The sequence below is a fragment of the Lepidochelys kempii genome, chromosome 3, assembly GCF_965140285.1.
Source record: "Lepidochelys kempii isolate rLepKem1 chromosome 3, rLepKem1.hap1, whole genome shotgun sequence".
Taxonomy (NCBI): domain Eukaryota; kingdom Metazoa; phylum Chordata; order Testudines; family Cheloniidae; genus Lepidochelys; species Lepidochelys kempii.
The window spans coordinates 118093490-118113706 of record NC_136382.1 but is presented as its reverse complement, the minus strand read 5'-3'; the positions used below and the strand labels follow the sequence as shown (position 1 = coordinate 118113706).

The window sequence follows — 20217 nt, the reverse complement described above, 5'->3', positions numbered from 1 at the left end:
TACTCTCTGCATATCCTTTCACTATCTGACACAAAGTAAACATATTGCAATGATACAATAATACACCCTAAGGTTGCTCAAGTTTTATATGAACTATTGAATTCACTGGAACCCAAAACATCTGTTTGCAAAGCTAATGAGAATTTGCTTCCTTGTGAGATTTCTTATGCTTCCTGATTCTGTTTGGAATAGAAATACTGAGTCACTCTTGTGATATACTGTATCAGTACTCTGTTTCCAGTCATGGATGGAACCAGAAGCACTAAGCTGAGTACTTGTGAGTACATCACATTATTTGAACCAGAGTCACCAACTTTCAGATTTCCCTGGGGGTGCTCGACTCTCACTCCACCCTTTCCCCCAATGTCCCACCCTCACTCCACTCCCCCCAGCACCTCCTGCCTGCTACTGAACAGCTGATCAGCACCTATGATTTGAACCTCAGAAAAAGTTCAGTTCCAGGTCAAGGTTTGGGTCAGTGTTTACTTTATCACAACCATCCAACCTTAATTTTTTCCCTAATATTTTTATGGGAACAAAACTACAATTAGTGTCTTGTTTTCTGACATGACAAAAGGCTTGTGAAACACTTCAAAGTTGATAAGCACTGTCCAAGTGCTAAGTATTTTTTATTATCACAAATTGTTTATTGGACTTGTTAAAACACCTAATTGACATATTAAAATGAGGCATTTCAAAGGCATGGACCACATCTGAAAAATGAGTGTCTTGTGGACAACTCCTTTGCCATTTATAGTCATCTGGATCACCTCTCACATTTGCAACCACATAGCATTGAATATGAAATATTGAGCAAAACCTTCAATGCCACAAAGCATTGGGCTTTGCTTCTGGGGAAGGGGAGCTCAAAAGCCAGGCTGCTGAGGTCAGAGCTACAAGCCAGGCAGGAGTCAAATCTGAAATCTTCTGATCTATAGACAGACATGTTATCTATTGATAACTACAGGATTTGTTTACAAAAGAGAAATATTAGGAAAATATTTATTTAGTAATTTTTAACTTTTCTGGTGGCAACTCTTCTACTTGGTTACAGCTCCTGGTTGATGAGCAACTGGAAACAGGGAACATCATGTGACCACTCCATCAGTGCTCCACATACCATGGTCAACAGAACCCTGTTTTAAACCATTTCCTAAAATTCCATTTAGATTCTACACTGTTGCTACTTTTATTCACCTGAGCAAAACAGCTTTGTATTTTAACATTCCATGTAAAATCTACTGACTCTGACCCACCTTTTTTGGCAAAAATCTTTAATTCTGCAGTTTTGAAAGGCTTTGCAAGTGGAATTCAAAATTCTGGTCTAGGGCGACCAGATAGCAAGTGTGAAGAATTGGGATGGGGGATGGTAATAGGCACGTATGTAAGACAAAGCCCTGAATATCGGGACTGTCCCTATAAAATTGGGACATCTGGTCACCCTATTCTGTCTGTCCTTTGAAGTGCTAGTCACTTGGGAGCTACCATATGGAGTTTCTTGGGAGCTGCTGTGTGGATTTTTTGGCCATAAGGAAATCCTCCCTTCTTGTATCATAAGATGTACATTGAGAAAATAGGCAGGTAGGATGAGAATACAAGTTACTGGGCTCAGTGGAGTGGTAAATGAGTGACATTTAATGGCCTGTGAGATTTAGGAGGTTAGACTAGATGATATAATGGTCCTTTCTGGCCTTAACCTCTCCAAATTGATGAAGTGATTTAATTAAATGTGAATTTACATCAGCTCATTGTCATATAGGCTTTGAGATAGATAGCTGGTTTTCGGCTTTGACTATGTGAGTGTTTTAGTAGCAAGTTGAGAATCTTTCCAATTGGATTGTTTTGTGGAGGCGATGGAAAGGGGATTTGATCAAAAAGAGTTTGAAAATTGGCTGGTTGGCCTAGGAATTACTGCTCTGTGTTGCCACATAAAATACCCTGATTATTATTATTATTTATTATTAAGAATATTAATTTTGCTCTATGAGATGTCAGTATGCAGAAATCAGAAGAGGTGTGTTCATGGGTGGCATGTCTCATGCTCCTCAGTGGCCCCTGTAGTGCATCAGTGATCATCATTGAGTAGCTCCAAAAGAAAGTCTTGTGTAAGAACATAAGAACGGCCATACTGGGTCAGACCAATGGTCCATCTAGCCCAATATCCTGTCTTCTGACAGTGGCCAGGTGCTTCAGAGGGAATGAGCAGAACAGACAATCATCAAGTGATCCATTCCCTGTCGCCCATTCCCAGCTTCTAGCAGTCAGAGGTTTAGGGACACTCAGAGCATGGTGTTGCATCCCAACCCATCCTGGCTAATAGCCTGCTTATACACCTGGTAATTGTTACCTTCACTCTGAAATTGAGTGTCAAATTTACGATCCCAGTGTGTGATGTTAACAGCAAAACCAACCGTGCCATGAGCAGAAATCCACTTTGGAACCAAACGCAGCTGCTTCTTCCAAAGTAAACAGTGTGAGCCAGCAATTTTCAGGAAATATTACTGCCGTGTATTATGCCTAGCACGTGCAATTTTTTTTCGGTTTCCTGTAGCTTGTTAAATATCCCCCCTCCCTCAAATATTGTATCAAAGCCATAAGCTATATTTAGTTCCAGTCAAGGTAAAGTCAGTCTGTTTATATTTGCAGAGTAATGTAAAAATGCCAGATAACCCACATACGCCTTGAGCACTGGAAACACAAATATGTGTAATGTACCATAAAACTAAAGTTTTCTCACTATAGCCAAAGGGTTTTAAAAAGCATTGTGGGGAGGGGGAAAGAGAGCAACATTTTCTAGAACATGGGAAAGATCTTTTCTACTACTTCAGCATTTTGTGCCTGAGCCACTGCCAATGAAGTCAATGGAAAGATTCCCATTCACTTCAGTGGATACAGGATGAGGCCGTTAGACATTATGGTCATGGGTGCTATAAGAAAACCTTACAGAGATATTCTTGGGATCTTGGCTCTTAGCCTACTCTTTGATCTCCTCTAGTGCTGCTCTCTAATTGCAAGAGTCACTCAAGAACCTGTACGACATAGGCTTATAAAAGTAGCTTGTGACACAGTGGTGGCTTCCATTTGCCTTTTCCTTAAGACATTTACTGTGGAGATCCAAGAAGAGGGCTCACTGTAGGCAGTATTAATTAATCCTTTCCTTGGAGAGGTTAGGGGAGTCATAATGTGAAGGCTCTTTTGTATAGAAGAGAGAGAGAGACAGACAGACAGAGTGTGTGTGTGGGGTGGGGTGGGGGGGAAGGTGGGTGGCACCTGTTACTTCAGACAAGAAAAGACAGTTTGGTAGGGTGAAAGGAAAGGATTAATTTCACTTTTTAATTTACTTCAGTTTATAAAATATTCTGATCAACAAAAGTCAGTTGGTGCCCATTTAAAAAAAAATCAGTGAAATAAAGTTGAATGTTATACCCCTGCCAGCTAAAGGACCCAAAATCACAGAAAGAAACAATAAACTCAGGCCATTTTCCTGAGAGATTATGTGGACTATATGAGCCTAAAATCTCTGATGACCAAAAATCTCTGCCCTTGTCAGACCAGCAGAAAAATGAGTCCTACAGTCAAAATTCCCATATTGAAAATGTCTTTTTACTAGGGCTGTCAAGTGCTTTAAAAATTAATGGTGATTAATCGTGCTCTTAAACAATAATAGCATACCATTTATATAAATATTTTTGGATGTTTTCCACATTTCAAATGTATTGATTTCAATTACAACACAGAATACAAAATATACAGTGCTCACTTTATATTTACTTTTTATTATAAATATTTGCACTGTAAAAATAAAAGAAATTGTTTTTTTAATTCACTTAATACAAGTACTGTAGTGCAATCTCTTTATAATGAAAATTGAACTTACAAATGTAGTTATATACAAAAAAAACTGCATTCAAAAATAAAACAATGTAACATTTTAGAGCCTACAAGTCCACTCAGTCCTACTTCTTGTTCAGCCAATCACTCAGACAAACAGATTTGTTTACATTTGAAGGAAATAATGTTGCCCACTTCTTGTTTACAATGTCACCTGAAAGTGAGAACAGGTATTCGCATGGTACTGTTGTAGCCAGCAAGATATTTATGTGCCAAATGTGCTAAAGATTCATATGTTCCTTCATGCTTGAACCAGCATTCCAGAGGACATGTATTCATGCTGATGATGGGTTCTTCTCTACAACGATCCAAAGCAGTGCAGACCAACGCATGTTCATTTTCATCATCTGAGTCAGATGACACCAACAGAAGGTTGATTTTCTTTTTTGGTGGTTTGGGTTCTGTAGCTGCTGCTTTGGAGCATTGCTCTTTTAAGACGTCTGAAAGCATGCTGCACAGCCCATCCCTCTCAGATGTTGGAAGGCACTTCAGATTCTTAAATCTTGGGTCAAGTGCTTTAGCTATCTTTAGAAATCTCACATTGGTACCTTCTTTGCATTTTGTCAAATCTGTAGTGAAAGTGTTCTTAAAACGAACAATGTGCTGGGTCATCATCCGAGACTGCTATAACATGAAATATATTTCAGAATGTGGGTAAAACACAGAGCAGGAAACATACAATTCTCCCCCAAGGAGTTCAGTCACAAATTTTATTAACACTTTATTTTTTTAACAAGCATCATCAGAATGGAAGCATGTCCTCTGGAATGGTGGCCAAAGCATGAAGGTGCATATGAATGTTTAGCATATCTGGCAAGTAAATACCTTGGAATGCCAGCTATGTTCTCACTTTCAAGTGACGTAAATAAGAATGAGGCAGCATTATCTCCCATAAATGTAAACAAACTTGTTTCTCTTAGCGATTGGCTGCACAAGAAGTAGGACTGAGTGGACTTGTAGGCATTAAAGTTTTACATTGCTTTGGTTTTGAGTTCAGTTATGTAACAAAATTTGTAAATTGTGCTTTCATGATAAAAAGATTGCACTACAATACTTGTATGAGGTGAACTGAAAAATACTTTTTCTTTTATCATTTTTACAGTGCAAATATTTGTAATAAAAATATGAAGTGAGCACTGTACACTTTGTATTCTGTGTTGTAATTGAAATGAATACATTTGAAAATGTAGAAAAACATCCAAAATATTTAATAAATTTCAATTGGTATTCTATTGTTTAACAGTACGATTAAAACTGTGATTAATAGCGATTAATTTTTTTGAGTTAATCGCATGAGTTAACTGTGATTAAGTGACAGTCCTACTTTTTACTAATCGTCACTCATCTAAACCTGGCACATATTAATTGTTGCACCTTCATATTAAATAGTGTCTTTAAAAATTTACCTTTTATCCCAGGTTGCTTTTGTCTTATCTTTCTGCTAAATTCCCAGCTGTTCTCTCCTTTTCCCAAGTGTCCCCATCTAGAGGAGATGGTGCTGCAACTAGAAAGCTGTCAGACTGAAAGGAATAACTGAAACAGTCTTAAACAAGGATTCATTGTGAAAGTTCCATGCGGAATTGTGTGCCACAGTGTATGAAATTTGACAACTATATGTAACGTGACCATATGTCTTACTTGTTCATACTTTGTCCCAGTGTCTTGGAAACTTCTTATGTGACTCCTGAAATGTCCCTTTTTTTTATTCCCTCAATCAAAATATTTTTGGTTGTGTGTTTAAAAACTACAAACTGTTAGTTTAAGATATGCTGCTGTACCAAGCAGAATTTGCTCTGTGTTTTCTAGGAACAGAGAGAGATCAGTGGAACAAGTGTTCAAGGTGATGAACGGTGTTTGGAGTGAAGGGAAAAGCTGAATGAGAGTAGATTCTATCAAAGCTTCTTTTTGCTCAAAGTGCATGTTGTTAACAGTTGTTCAGAGTTAAATAATAAAGACACTCAGAACACAAAATAACCCTTCACTTCAAGAAATAGACATGTCACTGTTGAGACAGCAGCTGGAAGTATCAATACCAGCATTTACTTTTTTTTTTTTTTGGTCATATGTATGTTACTGCCATCTGTTTTTATTTTGAAAATATAGTCCCTTTAACTTTGTAAAAATCCTATTAACTGAATCCAGCATCACTGCAACTTGCTGTCGTAGTCACATTCTTATCTTATTTATTATTATTCTTTTCTTTATAGAACAGGCAAAATGCTCCGAAGACGAAATGGAGCGACTTTACAAGTCATTAGAACAAGCAAGTTTGTCTCCCATCGGGGACCGTCGACCTTCAACCAAAAAAGAGCTCAGAAAGTCCTTCGCCAAACGGAGCAAAAACCCCTCCATGAATGAGAAACTCCACCAAATCCGAATGCTGAATAGCACATTAAAGGTGAGGTGTCACAAGGGGTAAAGTTCCAGCCTGAAAAGAGGAAAAACAGTTTGTATTGAAAAAGAAACAATCTGAAGCTTCACCCAATCTCAAAGTGAATGTTGTTCAGTTAAGTCTTTCAAATAATGTTTCACTTTCTCCTGCCTCTGTGTTTTGTGGCTATATTTGAAAGTGGAATCAGAAGCAATAGTTCAGTTCTTGCTGTAGTTCCAGCCTGACTGGAGAAGGTGTCAGGAATTTATAAGAGATCACATGGTAGTCAGTTGTCAAATTCACACACTCAGTGCATGTTTGGTGAGTTCACTGAATGGGACAGTGTCAAAGGAGGGAGAGCAGAAAAAGTACACGGACGGTAGTGGACAACCAAATGACCCTTAGCCAAGAAAGTTTTCCTTAAGGGATTACTGCAGAATGCACAGGATGTGCTAAAGCTATTTTAAGGGCCTCCTGGAACTAAAATAGTTTCAATAACACAAGCATCCTGCTTTCATGTTGGAATTTTACCATGGGTAGAGGATGAGAGGGTTTCTCAGCACATTCCCTGGAGGGTCTGAGAGATAGATAGACTCTGCAATACTCTGATGGATAGGAATCACTTGGAGCCTCATTTGTGTCTCATGGAATTTCTAGTCCTGTTTCTGGGTGGTACTAGAGGAGAGAGAGAGAAAACTTATTAATATAAAATTAAATTGTAAATAGAGAGATGGAGGGATAGCTCAGTCATTTGAGCATTGGCCTGCTAAATCCAGGGTTGTGAGTTCAGTCCTTTAGGGGGCCATTTAGGGATCCTGGGCAAAAATTGGGGATTGTTCCTGCTTTGAGCAGGGAGTTGGACTAGATGACCTCCTGAGGTCCCTTCCAAACCTGATATTCTATGAATGAACATTAAAACAATTGCCTTCCCCATCCTCTTGCTTTTTTTATCAGAAGTAAGAAATGAGTATGTTACCTCAATTGTTTTTACTTAGCTTTAAGTCATGTCTACTTTGGAGAAATTTATAAAGAAATTTCTCACTGGTACTAATGCCAAATCAGCTGTTCTGAGACTCATAATAATACATTCTTCTGTAGCATCTGCTGTCTGAGGATCTCATCATTAATGAAGTAAGCCCCACCACATACTTGTAAGATAGATAAATAGTATCCACGTTTTACAGGTGAGGAAACTGAGAGACAGAAAAACGTTACATGGCTTTTCCAGTGTAATGTGTGTCACCAATAAAGGAAAGAACAGAACTGCTTAGTGCCAAGTGAATTGGTGGCTCACATTTTAGTGTTAAATCTTCAGATTAGAATGATGGTGAGTTGGGGATAAAAACTTTAGTGCTATTAGAGTTTTTGTTTATTTCCTAAGGGGATTCACATTCCTCTGGGTAAACAAATGAGTAAATTATGGATCTGACTGTGGTTAGCACTCTTTTATAACCAGACTTTTTTTTTTTTTTTTTTTGTCTAACACTAATTGAGTATGGAAAGATCATTTTCTTGGATGCTTTTCTTAATGCAGAAAATATGGGTTTTGCTTTATTCAAACCAAGAAGTTGGAGTGTCGACAAGATAAATATGGCATTAGAGAATTTCATACAGAGACAAATAGAATTCTTTAAGCAATGGTGTTTACATTAGTTAGTGTGAAAGGTACATTCTCATAGTAAGGAAATGCCAAACTGTGAATCAGTAAAAAAGTATGCTTTTAAAGTAATTTCTTCTTAATATTATATGAAGCAGGACATAATTAACCCTGCGTGATCTATTGGAAATACAGAATTCCGGGAAGTCTTACATCTGATCCATATTTGCTGTGCTTTGACTAAACCTTTATCAGCTTCAAGCAGAGTGATTTATGAACATACCGAGGCTGACTGGGATTATTAGTTTGGACTTGCTACTCCACATCTCTAGCAATGAATCATTGCTGCTGCCACAATATATCAATAGCAAAACATATTTCGGATGGCTAGGAAGAGAGGGAAGCTGTTTGCAGAGTGTTTCATATGCTAAATGATTGGAGGAAATTAGTCTTTTTTCCAGAGATACGAAAGATAGATCCACCCTGTCAGAAAATTTCTCCATCGGGGAAAAAAAATCCCCGCTTCTATGTTAGCAGCACCTGTCTGTTTCTCTGTCCTGTGCCTTTTGCTGTCCTCTTACAAAAGTTGCCAGCTAGACATAGGGCTGAACCTGAGTAATCTGCCTTTCTAACAAGCTGTCCAATTCCAGTTGGTTCAAGAATCACAGATCACAGAGATTAGGCCTTCTGGGAAAGTTGTTGAGGCTATGGGTCAGGATCACTTTTGTGCATAATTCTTGAGGTCAAGAAAGCTCTAGGCCCTCTTACCTGCCTTTATTTCCCCACTTACTCTCTGTCTCATCCTCCTAGCTCTGACCTTGAAACCTTCTCTGTCTTACTTTTGCCTCTCTTCTGTAATGACCCTTACCTGAGGCTGACTAGAGGTGCTTGACATAGGCCAGTGGAGGGGTCCGCTGCCTCACATCCACTGGAGGGAGACGAGCAACGGACAAACTACATACATTGTTTTTATTATTTTTTTCTATCCAGAATGGGTGTTTGCTTATCCCTTCTTATTATAATACTAGAATTCCATCTCATGGGGCTGTTTAACAGCAGAGGCCTACTCCGTGCATACGCCAGAGAGAATTGGCACTTTTGCAGTTAATTTGTCTCAACAGAGGCTTCTGTCTGGAGCTGGCATAGCTAAATGATGGTTGGTGGAGAACCATTTCAGTTCAGATCCATTTGTCCTCATCCTAGAATTACTAAGAACATTTTGTTGAAGTCTATGTCTCCATAGTTGAAATCCAGTATCACTGCTTGGAGAAGCCCTGTATGCCTGGGACACACTAAAAGAATAGTAAGATACTGTAGACCTGGAAAAGGAAAATGGAGCTCTGCAATAGAGAACATAAGAATGGCCATATTGGGTCAGACCAAAAGTCCATCTCGCCCAGTATTCTGTCTTCTGACAGTGGCCAATGCCAGGTGCCCCAGAGGGAATGAACAGAACAGATAATCATAAAGTGATCCATCTCCTATTGCCCATTCCCAGCTTCTGGCAAACAGAGGCGAGGGACACCATCCCTGTCCACCTTAAGGTGTTTATTCTCCATGTACTGATGTCTCTGCTCACATCCTCTGTGAGGACTGAAGCTGAGATCTGTGGGCCTAAAAATGTGAGCCCTACATACTGAGCTAAAGGAACGGGGTTCATTAACTTACAAGTAGCAGCAGCCTTGTAAACCTCCCTATATGGTCTAGCCACTAGAGTGGGACAGATAGCCACCCTATGTGAGTGTGGATTACATCTAAATTTAATATGTCTAGGACTGAAAGTAGGGGTATTTACAATGTGGGAAGGGAGTGTTTTTCTTGAAGGTCAAAAGCTGTGTCCAAATTGCAGTAATTGCTGCTGCTGTTACCAGTTTTTTTAAAATTTAGCATTTTATGAAAAGTGATCAGTTCTTCATGTAACTCTTCTCTTGGGCTTTTGTGCAAAGATCCTGTGAAAAATATGGGATATTTTAAAGACTCAGGTATAAACAGAACTGTAACTTCAATTGGAAGAAACTTTTGCCATGGGCTTGTTTTAAAATTCCCATACTCAAAAAGGGAATCACATTGCCAAGATGGGCAATTTAGGTTCATACTAGTTTTATTAAGGAAAATACGGTGTACAGTTCGTATGGGAAAATATATATTTATTAACCCTCTTGATTTCCTACTAGTGTAAAGAGCATGACCTGGCCATGATTAACCAATTGCTGGAAGATCCTGAGCTGACGGCAAAGAAGTATAGAGAATGGAAGAATACAAACACCATGTTGGTCCAAGAGATCTATCAGCAGCACGATGCCCTAGCTGTTGTGGAAGGGAATAGCAAGGAACCATAGATGAATCCACCACCTTTCTTTAATTGAAAATGCTATCTGAGGACAGTGGAACCTGCAGTACATAACAGGATTCCTCCCTGTCCCTCTTTACCTCCTGATGCTTTAAGCTACTACAGTTTCAGGTTTTGTTTTTTCCAAGTGCTTATCTCTTCCCCTTTAAAAGAAAAACAACCCATTCTCCAAAGCATTATTTCCTCTCCTCAAACTCATTTCATGCCAATAAAATGGAACCCCAAAATTAAAAAAAGATGCCCCCTCTGGGTACATGTCTGAGGCAAACATTATCTGAAGCAGAGAGGAAATGGATTGACATTCAGGAATGGCTGATCTTTCATCAGAGGTAAACTGAGCACACACAGACCTGAAAGTCTCAGAGGAATGTACATATTGTAGATACTAGACCTTCGGGGTCATTTTATTCATGTAACCTATTGATGGAAGAAACTTTTTTAAAGCTATGATAATGCTAACAGGATACAATCTTCTCTCCTACCATTTGTCTCTTCAAGACAACTACAAGTAAGAACTTTTATCTCTACTTACATTTGTTTTGACTGCATTACTATGTAAACGGTGGCAACAAGGATAATGATTATGCATAAATCTGAATTTTAAATAATTTTCAAGGCACCCAGTCAATGGACACCATAAACATTTCCTAATTGTGTATGGACAAGATCAAGATGCTGTTTTCCCACGTCATCTGGAGAGGGTCCCTTAATGTGTGTTCGTGACAAATAAATTTGTTCTGCAATGCGGAAACTCTGTCTCATCAAGTTTCAACTTTTCTTATGGAATATAGGACTCAGTAAAGGACAATTTTCTGCTTACATATTTTTGATAGTAGTGAATACGTAAAGTACAAGTTCATCTTGAATTCATAGTCATAATAATAGACCTTTTACAGCGCTTTTAATCAGTAGAACACAAAATGCTTTACAAAGGAAGTCAGTTTATTATCCCTGTTTTACAGGGGAAACTGAGGCACAGAACGGCAGTGACTTGGCTGATGACACTCAGCACGCAGTGGTGGAGCTGGGTAGATCCAAACATATAAAACATAGTTGATTATATTTTTTTTTAATATGTGTCACTTTATGGCTTATGTGAATGTGTGACCATGTACTGTATATATTTTTATTTATATATTTATGTACTGTACATTTTCTACTGTAAAAAGGACCACATGTTATAGATGAGATTGTTTATCTGTTGATTTCAAGAGAAATGCCTGCACAGTCTTCATACCCAAATATAATTAATATACATTTATATTATTCATACCATTCCAAAGTTACGGACACATTGGGAGTTGCATTGTAAGCTTTATTTTTGAGTACCTTGCTTCTACTTTTTGACCTCAGTGTGAGATTTGGTTGAAAATTTCACTGTATATTCTAGGGTAGGAAAATATTTTTCTATAAAATTTCATAACCCCAGGTGACATGGTTTCATAACCCCAGGTGGCATAGTTTAACTAGTATGTTAATCAAATAAAAAATTAACACATTGTTTTGCTGCAATGGGTCATAATTTTCAGCCTTAGGTTTCTCAGCACAGGATACACATTTGAACTCCCAATTGGGTGTTGAATTGTCTATACATGTGCAGTATAGTTTGATTTGCACATTTCAGCATATGTGACTTTGTAAAGTCACTGAGTTTTAAGAAATATTCCTCCTTATTAAATGGATCCCCAGCACAGGAACTAGCATTTAAAGATATACACCCAAATACTCTGGTGTGAAGGAGATGCACTCCAGTTAGCCAGTGTGTAAAGATGTTCTCAAGAGTTTTTGGACTCATCTAGCTTTAAAGCAGAATACGCTATAAATATAAAAAAATCATACATGTTCAGATATTGACCCATGTGTATGCATAGTGTAGATTATTAGAATTTTGATTATGAAAAAAAATTAACCATCTTCACTGGAACAGATTGGATTTCCTCCACTTGCTTAGCAATTAGTTTTAATTGCTTGGAAATGTTTCATTACTAAGCAATTAATGTTTTAAGATCTAAACCCTTAGCTGTATCCCAGAACATCCAGGAAATGTTGGATCATTAGAGATGGGTTGGACTTGGGAATTGAATGCAGCAGGAAGGCTCTGAGGTTTGGGCACTTTTGGCAGCTGGTAAATCTACTAAAATTTGATTGAAGGGAGCCATGCCTAGGTGGACTGTATAAGTTCCCGTGAAGCAGGTTTTCCCTTCTGCAGATATTAGCGGGAGGAGAAGAGTGGACTGAGGGATGGAGAGACACAGGAGGCAAAAACAGGAGGTGGTTAGATGCTGTGGCTCGGAAGTAGGGTTGTATTTGAGATACCAGCACTGCCTCAGGACTGGAACTAGGGAGTGGGACTGGTTGTTGAGTCCGCGTTAGTGCTGGACTATGGAGAGCTGTAGCTAGAGAACAAGGACTAGCTGGGGACTGGAACTGGGTGGTAAGAACTAGTATAGGAATCAGAGAAGGAAACTGAAACAATCACTGGGCACATCTGTTAAAAATAAAACCACAAAATCTTTTAACTAAACCTTCTAAACTATGGAAACCACAAGCTAAGTGATGTAAATAGATCTGACATCAGCCTTTCCCATCCAGACCATTCTTTTGAATTGCACTTAGCAACCTTAACTGTAACATGATGAAGGTTTGTTTATGTCTAAGTGTGTGTGTGTGTATATAGATATATAGATTCTCTTGTGTTAAGCAACAATACTGAAGGTTTTTTGTTCTTTTTTTGACAGTTGCACACTGACATTATGCAGCCAAAGCTGTAAAATACTTCAGGAACTTAAAGAAAATTCTGTTTAAGAGAAATCAAGAAAATATTGACTTATGAAATTAAGGAATTCCTCATTATGTTTTTAGACTTTGTGCGTATTTTTTTCAGTTGTTCCTAGTGAACAACAAAATTCAGATTTTTTTTTAGTGACATTTATTATTCTGGTAAAAAATCTTTCCTTAAAGCTAATCATCTGTCATTTTGTAAAGTGTGCACCCACTACCCAACAAACAAACTATGCTAAACCAATATTTTCACTCACACTTAGAATATTTCCTCATTTCTGAAAAAAAAGTCAATTGTCAAGATTTTAGACAATAAGTACATTTTAAAAAAAGTCTTAAAATAAACTAAACTTGGAAGGGACAGATCTTCACCTGTAGGCATAGAGTGCCTGGTGCAGTGCCCTTTGGACTTCCTGATTCTGGGGCTGCTCTGTACCAGGCCACAGTCCCAAGATCCTTTCACCTTCATCAGCTGCCAATGGCCCCATATGGCAGCCAGGTTTATGGAAGCTCAAAATAGTAGACCTTGTTCCTAGCCACACCCTCTACACTGACAGCCAGAGTAGTTGGTGTGGGAGTCATACAGGAGCTCTGTACCACTCAAGGATATATCTATCCAGGAGAGTCACTTTAGGGGCTTGATCTGCTGAGTTTAGGGCCGCTTTCCACTGGGAAAGTGACACCAAACAGCTGGACCTCAGTCTAGTAACTTGGCCAAAGCCTTGGAAAAATATAAAGACAATGCAGAAATTTGTTGCACATTTTATATATATATATATATGTGTGTGTGTGTGTGTGTGTATTTGTATTTGCCTAACTTTTTCAATTCTGTTTTGTTACAGTGTTCACTCAGTATGGAATAAATTCATTCCACCCCAACCCTCTGATACATGCTTTGGTCATATAATTAGTTATTCAAACTGAGCCCTTCTAGCCTTAAAGTCTACCGATGATGTAAGATTTTATTGTCAGTACGTTTTTGGCTTGACAGACAAAATTACCTCCCAAAGTGCATGTGATGAACTTGAAATTAAATCAGCTGGATAATACCAACATAGGGTGAGCTGCAAGGCCCATCCACCACATCAGTCCCATGCAAGCCCTTGAAATAATGTTAAGTGGGATATAAGTCGTGGCTAGGCCTTGTATGGGCCCTCTGCATAGGAGTGGATTTTACCTATGGAGAACCCATGTGTATGTGTATTCGGAAGTAAAACAAATAATGTAAATGATTAGCATACAACTGAAAGTGAGAATTAAATTGTTGGCTTTATAGCAGTACAGACTCCAGTGAAGAAAGACATTTATCTACTAATTAGCGTCTCATGGCTGACTTATCTGTGTATATATTTTTTCACCTGTAACATTTTTTTTTCTTTTTTTATTTTACTAGTTGTAATGATTCCACCAGAGAGTGGACTGAAAAGTTGTCATTCGTCCAGGACTGAATGATGACAGCCTTGTGCCGCAGACAGATGTCATGGTGGGGGGGGGGGGGGGGGGAATCCTACCATTTGGGGGGAAAGGAAACATTTTTGTGGCAGATTGTTGAAGTGCATATATGTGTGGTAATGGAGCTGATTTAAATCTACTCAGAGTTTTGGAATTAATGCTGACTGGAGAAGTTAATGGGCAGAGTGCAGGTAAATCAGTCAAATGTGGAAGATAAATGCAGTTTGTTGCCTGGGTATCATGTCTACATATATGGGCATGGGTGTGAATATAATACTGTATATTTGGTATACCAACTTATTTTTTGATAAAATCCATCTCTTGAAATGTAAGGCATTTCCACAGGAGGAGTCTCCCTGCACTGTATGGGAAGATTTTTTGTGTGGCTCAAGAGTGATCAATTGCAATGGCAGTATGTGTCATTTATGAGAAAAACTAAACTCTAATAACAGCAAATGGAGTGTTTTTTGTTATCTTGCATCATTTCCAGCAAAACCTGTAGAAGGTGGGAAAATCCAATTGTCTGATGCCTGGATGAGATGCCTCCCGAAATGAGAACTACATGATTAGATGTGAAAATGAAGAGATGTGGAAATGAAGAGGGATCTCTGCCCATGTATTTGGCATTAGATCAAATAATTACTTAACCCATTTGTGGTATCCTCATGAGGTACCAACTTGGGGATTAATCTCTGGGGTCAATTTAAACCTGTTGTTAGTGCTAAACAATCAATAAATAAATGAAGGCCAAATTTCAGTCATTTGGGGGTTGGTCTTGCAAGCTGCTGTTTGCTTTCCCATGTGCTTAACTTTAAACACCTCCACTGCCCACATGCTCCAGAGCTTTTCTGAACCAGGGCCAGAGTGATCAGCAGCAGCAGTGATGAGCCCTCAGACCCTTGCAAACCTGGAGTAACTCCACTGGTTGAAATAGATTTACACTGTGCAAATGAGAGCAGAGTTTGGCCCAGTGATTCATATTCTCTTACTCTCAGTGTGAATGCATGCATACGCACGTGTGTATTTGTAGATGAGTGTATGTCTTGTATAATGTATAGCGATGCAACAATGTCCTTGGATTGACAAACGCAGTACAATTGGTTGTAACAGGGTCATGTAGCCTGAAATAGTTTTGGAATACTGCCCTGTTAGCTGGCCAATAAATTTTTGAACTATTGACGTTTCCGCAACTAGCAGAGAATGGGTCACATCACTTTTACTTAAAATAGAACAGAGAATTCTCAGCACGGGGTAACTTTAAAGTAGCTAATATCTCAGGCAAAAAACTCCTGTCTGAAAAAGTAAATTTACCTTACTATAAGTGCAGCAATCAGAACTCATCTCCTGCCTCTTCAGATAGTTTTGAGGCCTCCCAGACATGAAGGGAATAGAAAGCATGGAGCATGTGAAGTGAAGATAGCATCAGAATAAAAGGACATATTTTTCATTAAGGGAAAACATTCCAATCTTCTTAGCTGATAAATAACTCTACTGTCAGATGCTGAAATAATTGCAGCAAAAACAGCTCAAAAATCTCAGATTTCTAAGTCAGGGTGAGAGGAAATACAGGAGGGGATGAATTCTATGTAAATAGATGTACACAAGAGGTGAATGTAACTGCTAATCACATCAATACAAGAGAGCACTGAGCACCATGTTCTCTGCTCAGTGGTGTTTGCCATCAATTGTGTTTGTATAAAAGGTTTTGGGCATGAATTTCAAATGGCAGCATTACTCTAAAATGTGAAATACACATGGTGCTAAATGGGTGCCATTATATTACCGCATACATGTGTGTTGTTTCATATATTATTCAGGAGAACTTAGTTAGAAATGTTTTAGAATTAAGTGTGTGTGCGCGCGCGCGCGAGAGAGAGAGAAAATAAAAAGCTTTGTTGTTATTTCTTTGTCCGTAAGGCCCATCTCTACATTAGTACAGGGAGTCCGGCTGTACAGATCTTGGAGTGATTGGAAAAGTAGAACTTAACCATTTTAGTCATTTCTAAAATCCATTTTTAATGGCTTTTCTGTAAATCAAGGATGTCTCTCTATTTCAGTGTTCCAGAGCTCAGAAGCTACAAGGACTAGACGTGAATGCTGTAATCCACTGAGATGGGAGAGAATCCCAGAGCGTCATTTCTAGCTGTAATGATTTAATCAGAGAGTGGACGGAAAAGTTGTCATTGGTCCAGGACTGAATGGCGACAGCCTTGTGCCACAGACAGACGTCATTTTTGGGGGGAGAAAATCCTACCATTTAGGGGGAAAGGAAATGTTTTTGTGGCAGTATGTTGAAGTATGTGTATGTGTGATAATGGAGCTAATTTAAATCTACTCAGAGTTTTGGAATTAATGCTGATTGGAGAAGTTAATGGGCAGAGTTCAGGTAAATCAATGTGGAAGATAAATGCAATTTATCACATGGGTATCAGGTCTATATATATGGGCATGGGTGTGAATATAATACTGTATATTTGGTATACCAATTTATTTTTTGATAAAATCCATCTCTAACTGTAAGGCATTTCTGCAGGAGGAGTTTCCCTGTACTGTATGGGAAGATTTTTTGTGTGGCTCAAGAGTGACCAATTGCAATGGCAGTATGTGTCATTTATGAGAAAAGCTAAACTCTAATAACGGGAAATGGAGCGGTTTTCTTCTAGTGGTAGGGCCAAAGTGGTATTTCCTGTTTTATGTGGGACATGTAGAAAGAAGATAAACTTTGAAATGTCAGTCATGATTTCCTTGAACTGTCAGCAAGTTCTGCAGTTTACTCTGTTCCCATCCACTGAAATTAGAAATCTTGCTTTCTTTTTTACATGGGCCCTTTAAACAGAAGGGCTTACTATTAAAGTGAAATTCCCCCTCTGCATGGGGGCACTACCAAGTTGACGTGCCACTAATATTCCACTTAAACCCTATTTTGAGGAGTTACGTGAACATGAGCTTTTTTGTGGGCCACCTGCACAGGGGTAAATTTTCTCCAAGAAAATTTGTTTTGCATTAGTAGATTGGTCAAGAACTTAGGAACCATCTGAGTGCTAATGCTCACTCTGTCCCAGATATTGTGTGGCCTTGAACAGGTTACTGTAGCTGCACTCACAAGTTATCCTTCCTGTCTCACTTTCCCCCGGCTGTAAAATGAAGATACATAAACACTTGTCTACCTCATATGGTGATGTGAAGATTGATTAATTCCCAGTCTTGTGGACACTTACACAGGTGAGTAACTTCACCCATGAGAAGTCAATGGAATGACTCACATGAATAAAGTTACACACATGCATAATAATAATAGATCTGAAAGCACTTTACCAAGAAGGGCAGTATCATTATCCCCTTTTTACAGTTAGGGAAACTAAGGCACAGAGCAATGAAGTGAATTGCCCAAGGTCACCCAATAGACCAGTGGCAGAGTTAGGAACAGAACTAAGATCTTCTGAGCCCCAGTCTGGTGCTTACTAGCTAGTTAAGTTAATAGTCAGTATTTTAAAATTTAAAGTGCTATAAGTGTGCTCAGTACTAATATTTTTGCCTCTTAGTGCATGCATGTAACTCCTAAGTTTAGGGGACATGACATGCATGTAGCCAAGGGGAACTAGCCTCTTACATTGATACTTCTGTGTTAAACATGCAAGACAGAATTCTTAACTCAGACTTTTGTTTTTTTTCCAAATTGGTTTTGAAAAAAAAACCCCCAAACAAACCTAACAGTAACATAAAAAACAGGCACATTCTTAAGACAGGCACATTTACTTGGGGATTATTATTTCAAAGCCTGTTTTTTTAGAATCAGGAAGTTTCTGTGAATGGCTATTTTGAAAAATGCCTTGCACTCTGGGAGAGAATGTACTTTTTGGAACAGCCTGGCTGAAACAGTCCCCTGAACTGGCTGCTGTATCTGTTCCTAAAGAAAGACACCTCATGCCAAATGAACGTCCTTGAAAGACATGTGATGTGTTTACATTTTCATATATGTAGCACGGCCAGGCAGCTCTTTTTACCAAAATAAAATAATAAAGGTGATGGGAGCTGCATAAGGGAAATTTCACTTCACTTTAGAAAGGCAACACATGCAACAGCATGGGAAATATCCTTCCTCCAGATCCTCGTCATACACTGTTATGAAGTAAACTTAAGTCTTCTCCATTTCCTCCTTTCGAGTCAGTTTTTTAGGTTACACTGTCCTTTGGTGGCATAAAGTGTAACTGCTCATCAACTTATTTTTGTAAGAATGTAAATGAAGGGAACTCTTTGATCTGGGCATGTATCTTATCTGTAACTAAAAGGTTTAAATATGTGGGAGACTGTGTTATATATACATAAAATGTGTGTATGTGTGTATCATTCTGTATATATCACAGTAATCTATGGTTATTGGGCAAGATCCTCAGCCTATGTTCCCTTATTACATTTGAATAAAACAAAGGAAAGCAGGTGACAATGTTTTGGGCTAAAACTACCTTTTGATTGCCTTTGGGAAAAGGCAGCTTTATGATAGCTTTATCAAATAGTAGGGTTTTTTAATTAAGAAAGCTAGTACACATGCACAGCCTGCTGGCTTTTAGTGATATTGCAAGTGAAGTAATAATGCAATGAGCTCATTCATAGGACTTAATGATTTTTTTTCCTTTTTATATCTTTATATTTTCCCATCTGTATTTTTATTGCATCACTGAAAGTCTTGGCATTATGCACAAAAACCATTGTCACATCTATAGGTACTTGAACTTGAGCACTGAAACCTAATTATAGTAACCGTGTACGTCAGTTGGCCAACTCACTTTCCCCGGCACAAAAACATGTTATGCAGGCTGTATGTCAGTTATGCTTCTGCTATGTGCCATGTAAACGGCTAAGTTAGGCCCTGATCCTGCAAGAAGTCCAGACAGGCAGACTCTTTGCCCACAAGGAATCCCAGTAGACCTCTGTATTGGAGCACTCGAGGTGGAGCTTTTTTTGGGATGAGGCCCTTGTCATTCAACAAACCTGATTCAGGCACATCCATTATGTGCAGTGGCTTAAACAAGAAGTTGGTGCCTAATAATTAAATGGTATAACATTATCTATCTTCATGACAGAAGCTTGATTTTGTTAGACGCCTTATGAAGGTTGTTTGGCTCTCCTTGGTTTTTTGTTGTTGTTGCTTCCATATATTAAGTTGGTACAAGCAAATATCAATGCAAGGGCACTAATACATATCTAAGCAATTCTGTATTTTAGAATCTACTAATAATTTTTAAAGGGCTAGAAAAATGATTTTGAAATATTAGTAAATCCTAGCTAACTGTAGAAATGACATCAGAAGCTCCACAAAACACACCATTGTATTATCTAACAGACTTCAAGTCTAGTTAAGGTATTAACTGGTACGGAAATATATGGTCCCTCACTTACATTCTTATACATAATTATTTTCTCTCCCTTACCTATTTTGCACATAGGTAGCAAATGCTATTGTGAGAGTAGCTGTGTTGTTTCTGTTATAATACACAGTTTTCTCACAACACGTCAGAACTTCCCAAAACATTTGCCTTTTTATTCTGAGATACTCCATGCTTTGTCTCAGTCCCAAAAATGATTTTTTTTTTTGGTGAAAGTTTAAGCAAGCTGAATCCAACTGCTTTTAAGTTACTGAGAGCATGGATAAAAATACACTCTTCCCATTCTAAAAATATGCTACATTTTTTCTTCCTACAAATAGCTAAAACCCAGCTGTGATTTGAAATATGAAATTTAGCACATATGCTGTATCCCCCTTACCGCACTTAGAAA

At 38.4% G+C, this 20217-nt stretch overlaps 1 protein-coding gene across 1 annotated transcript in view; it reads left to right on the top strand.

The window, feature by feature from the left end:
- Positions 1-14280, top strand: part of IPCEF1 (interaction protein for cytohesin exchange factors 1) — an 81487-nt gene extending 67207 nt beyond the window's left edge. The window contains exons 11-12 of the mRNA XM_073337710.2: positions 6099-6289; positions 10034-14280. Coding sequence (XP_073193811.2) covers positions 6099-6289; positions 10034-10198 — 356 coding nt within the window. The 3' untranslated portion in view covers positions 10199-14280. The remainder of the gene's footprint in view (positions 1-6098; positions 6290-10033) is intronic.
- Positions 14281-20217: the final 5937 nt, after the last annotated feature.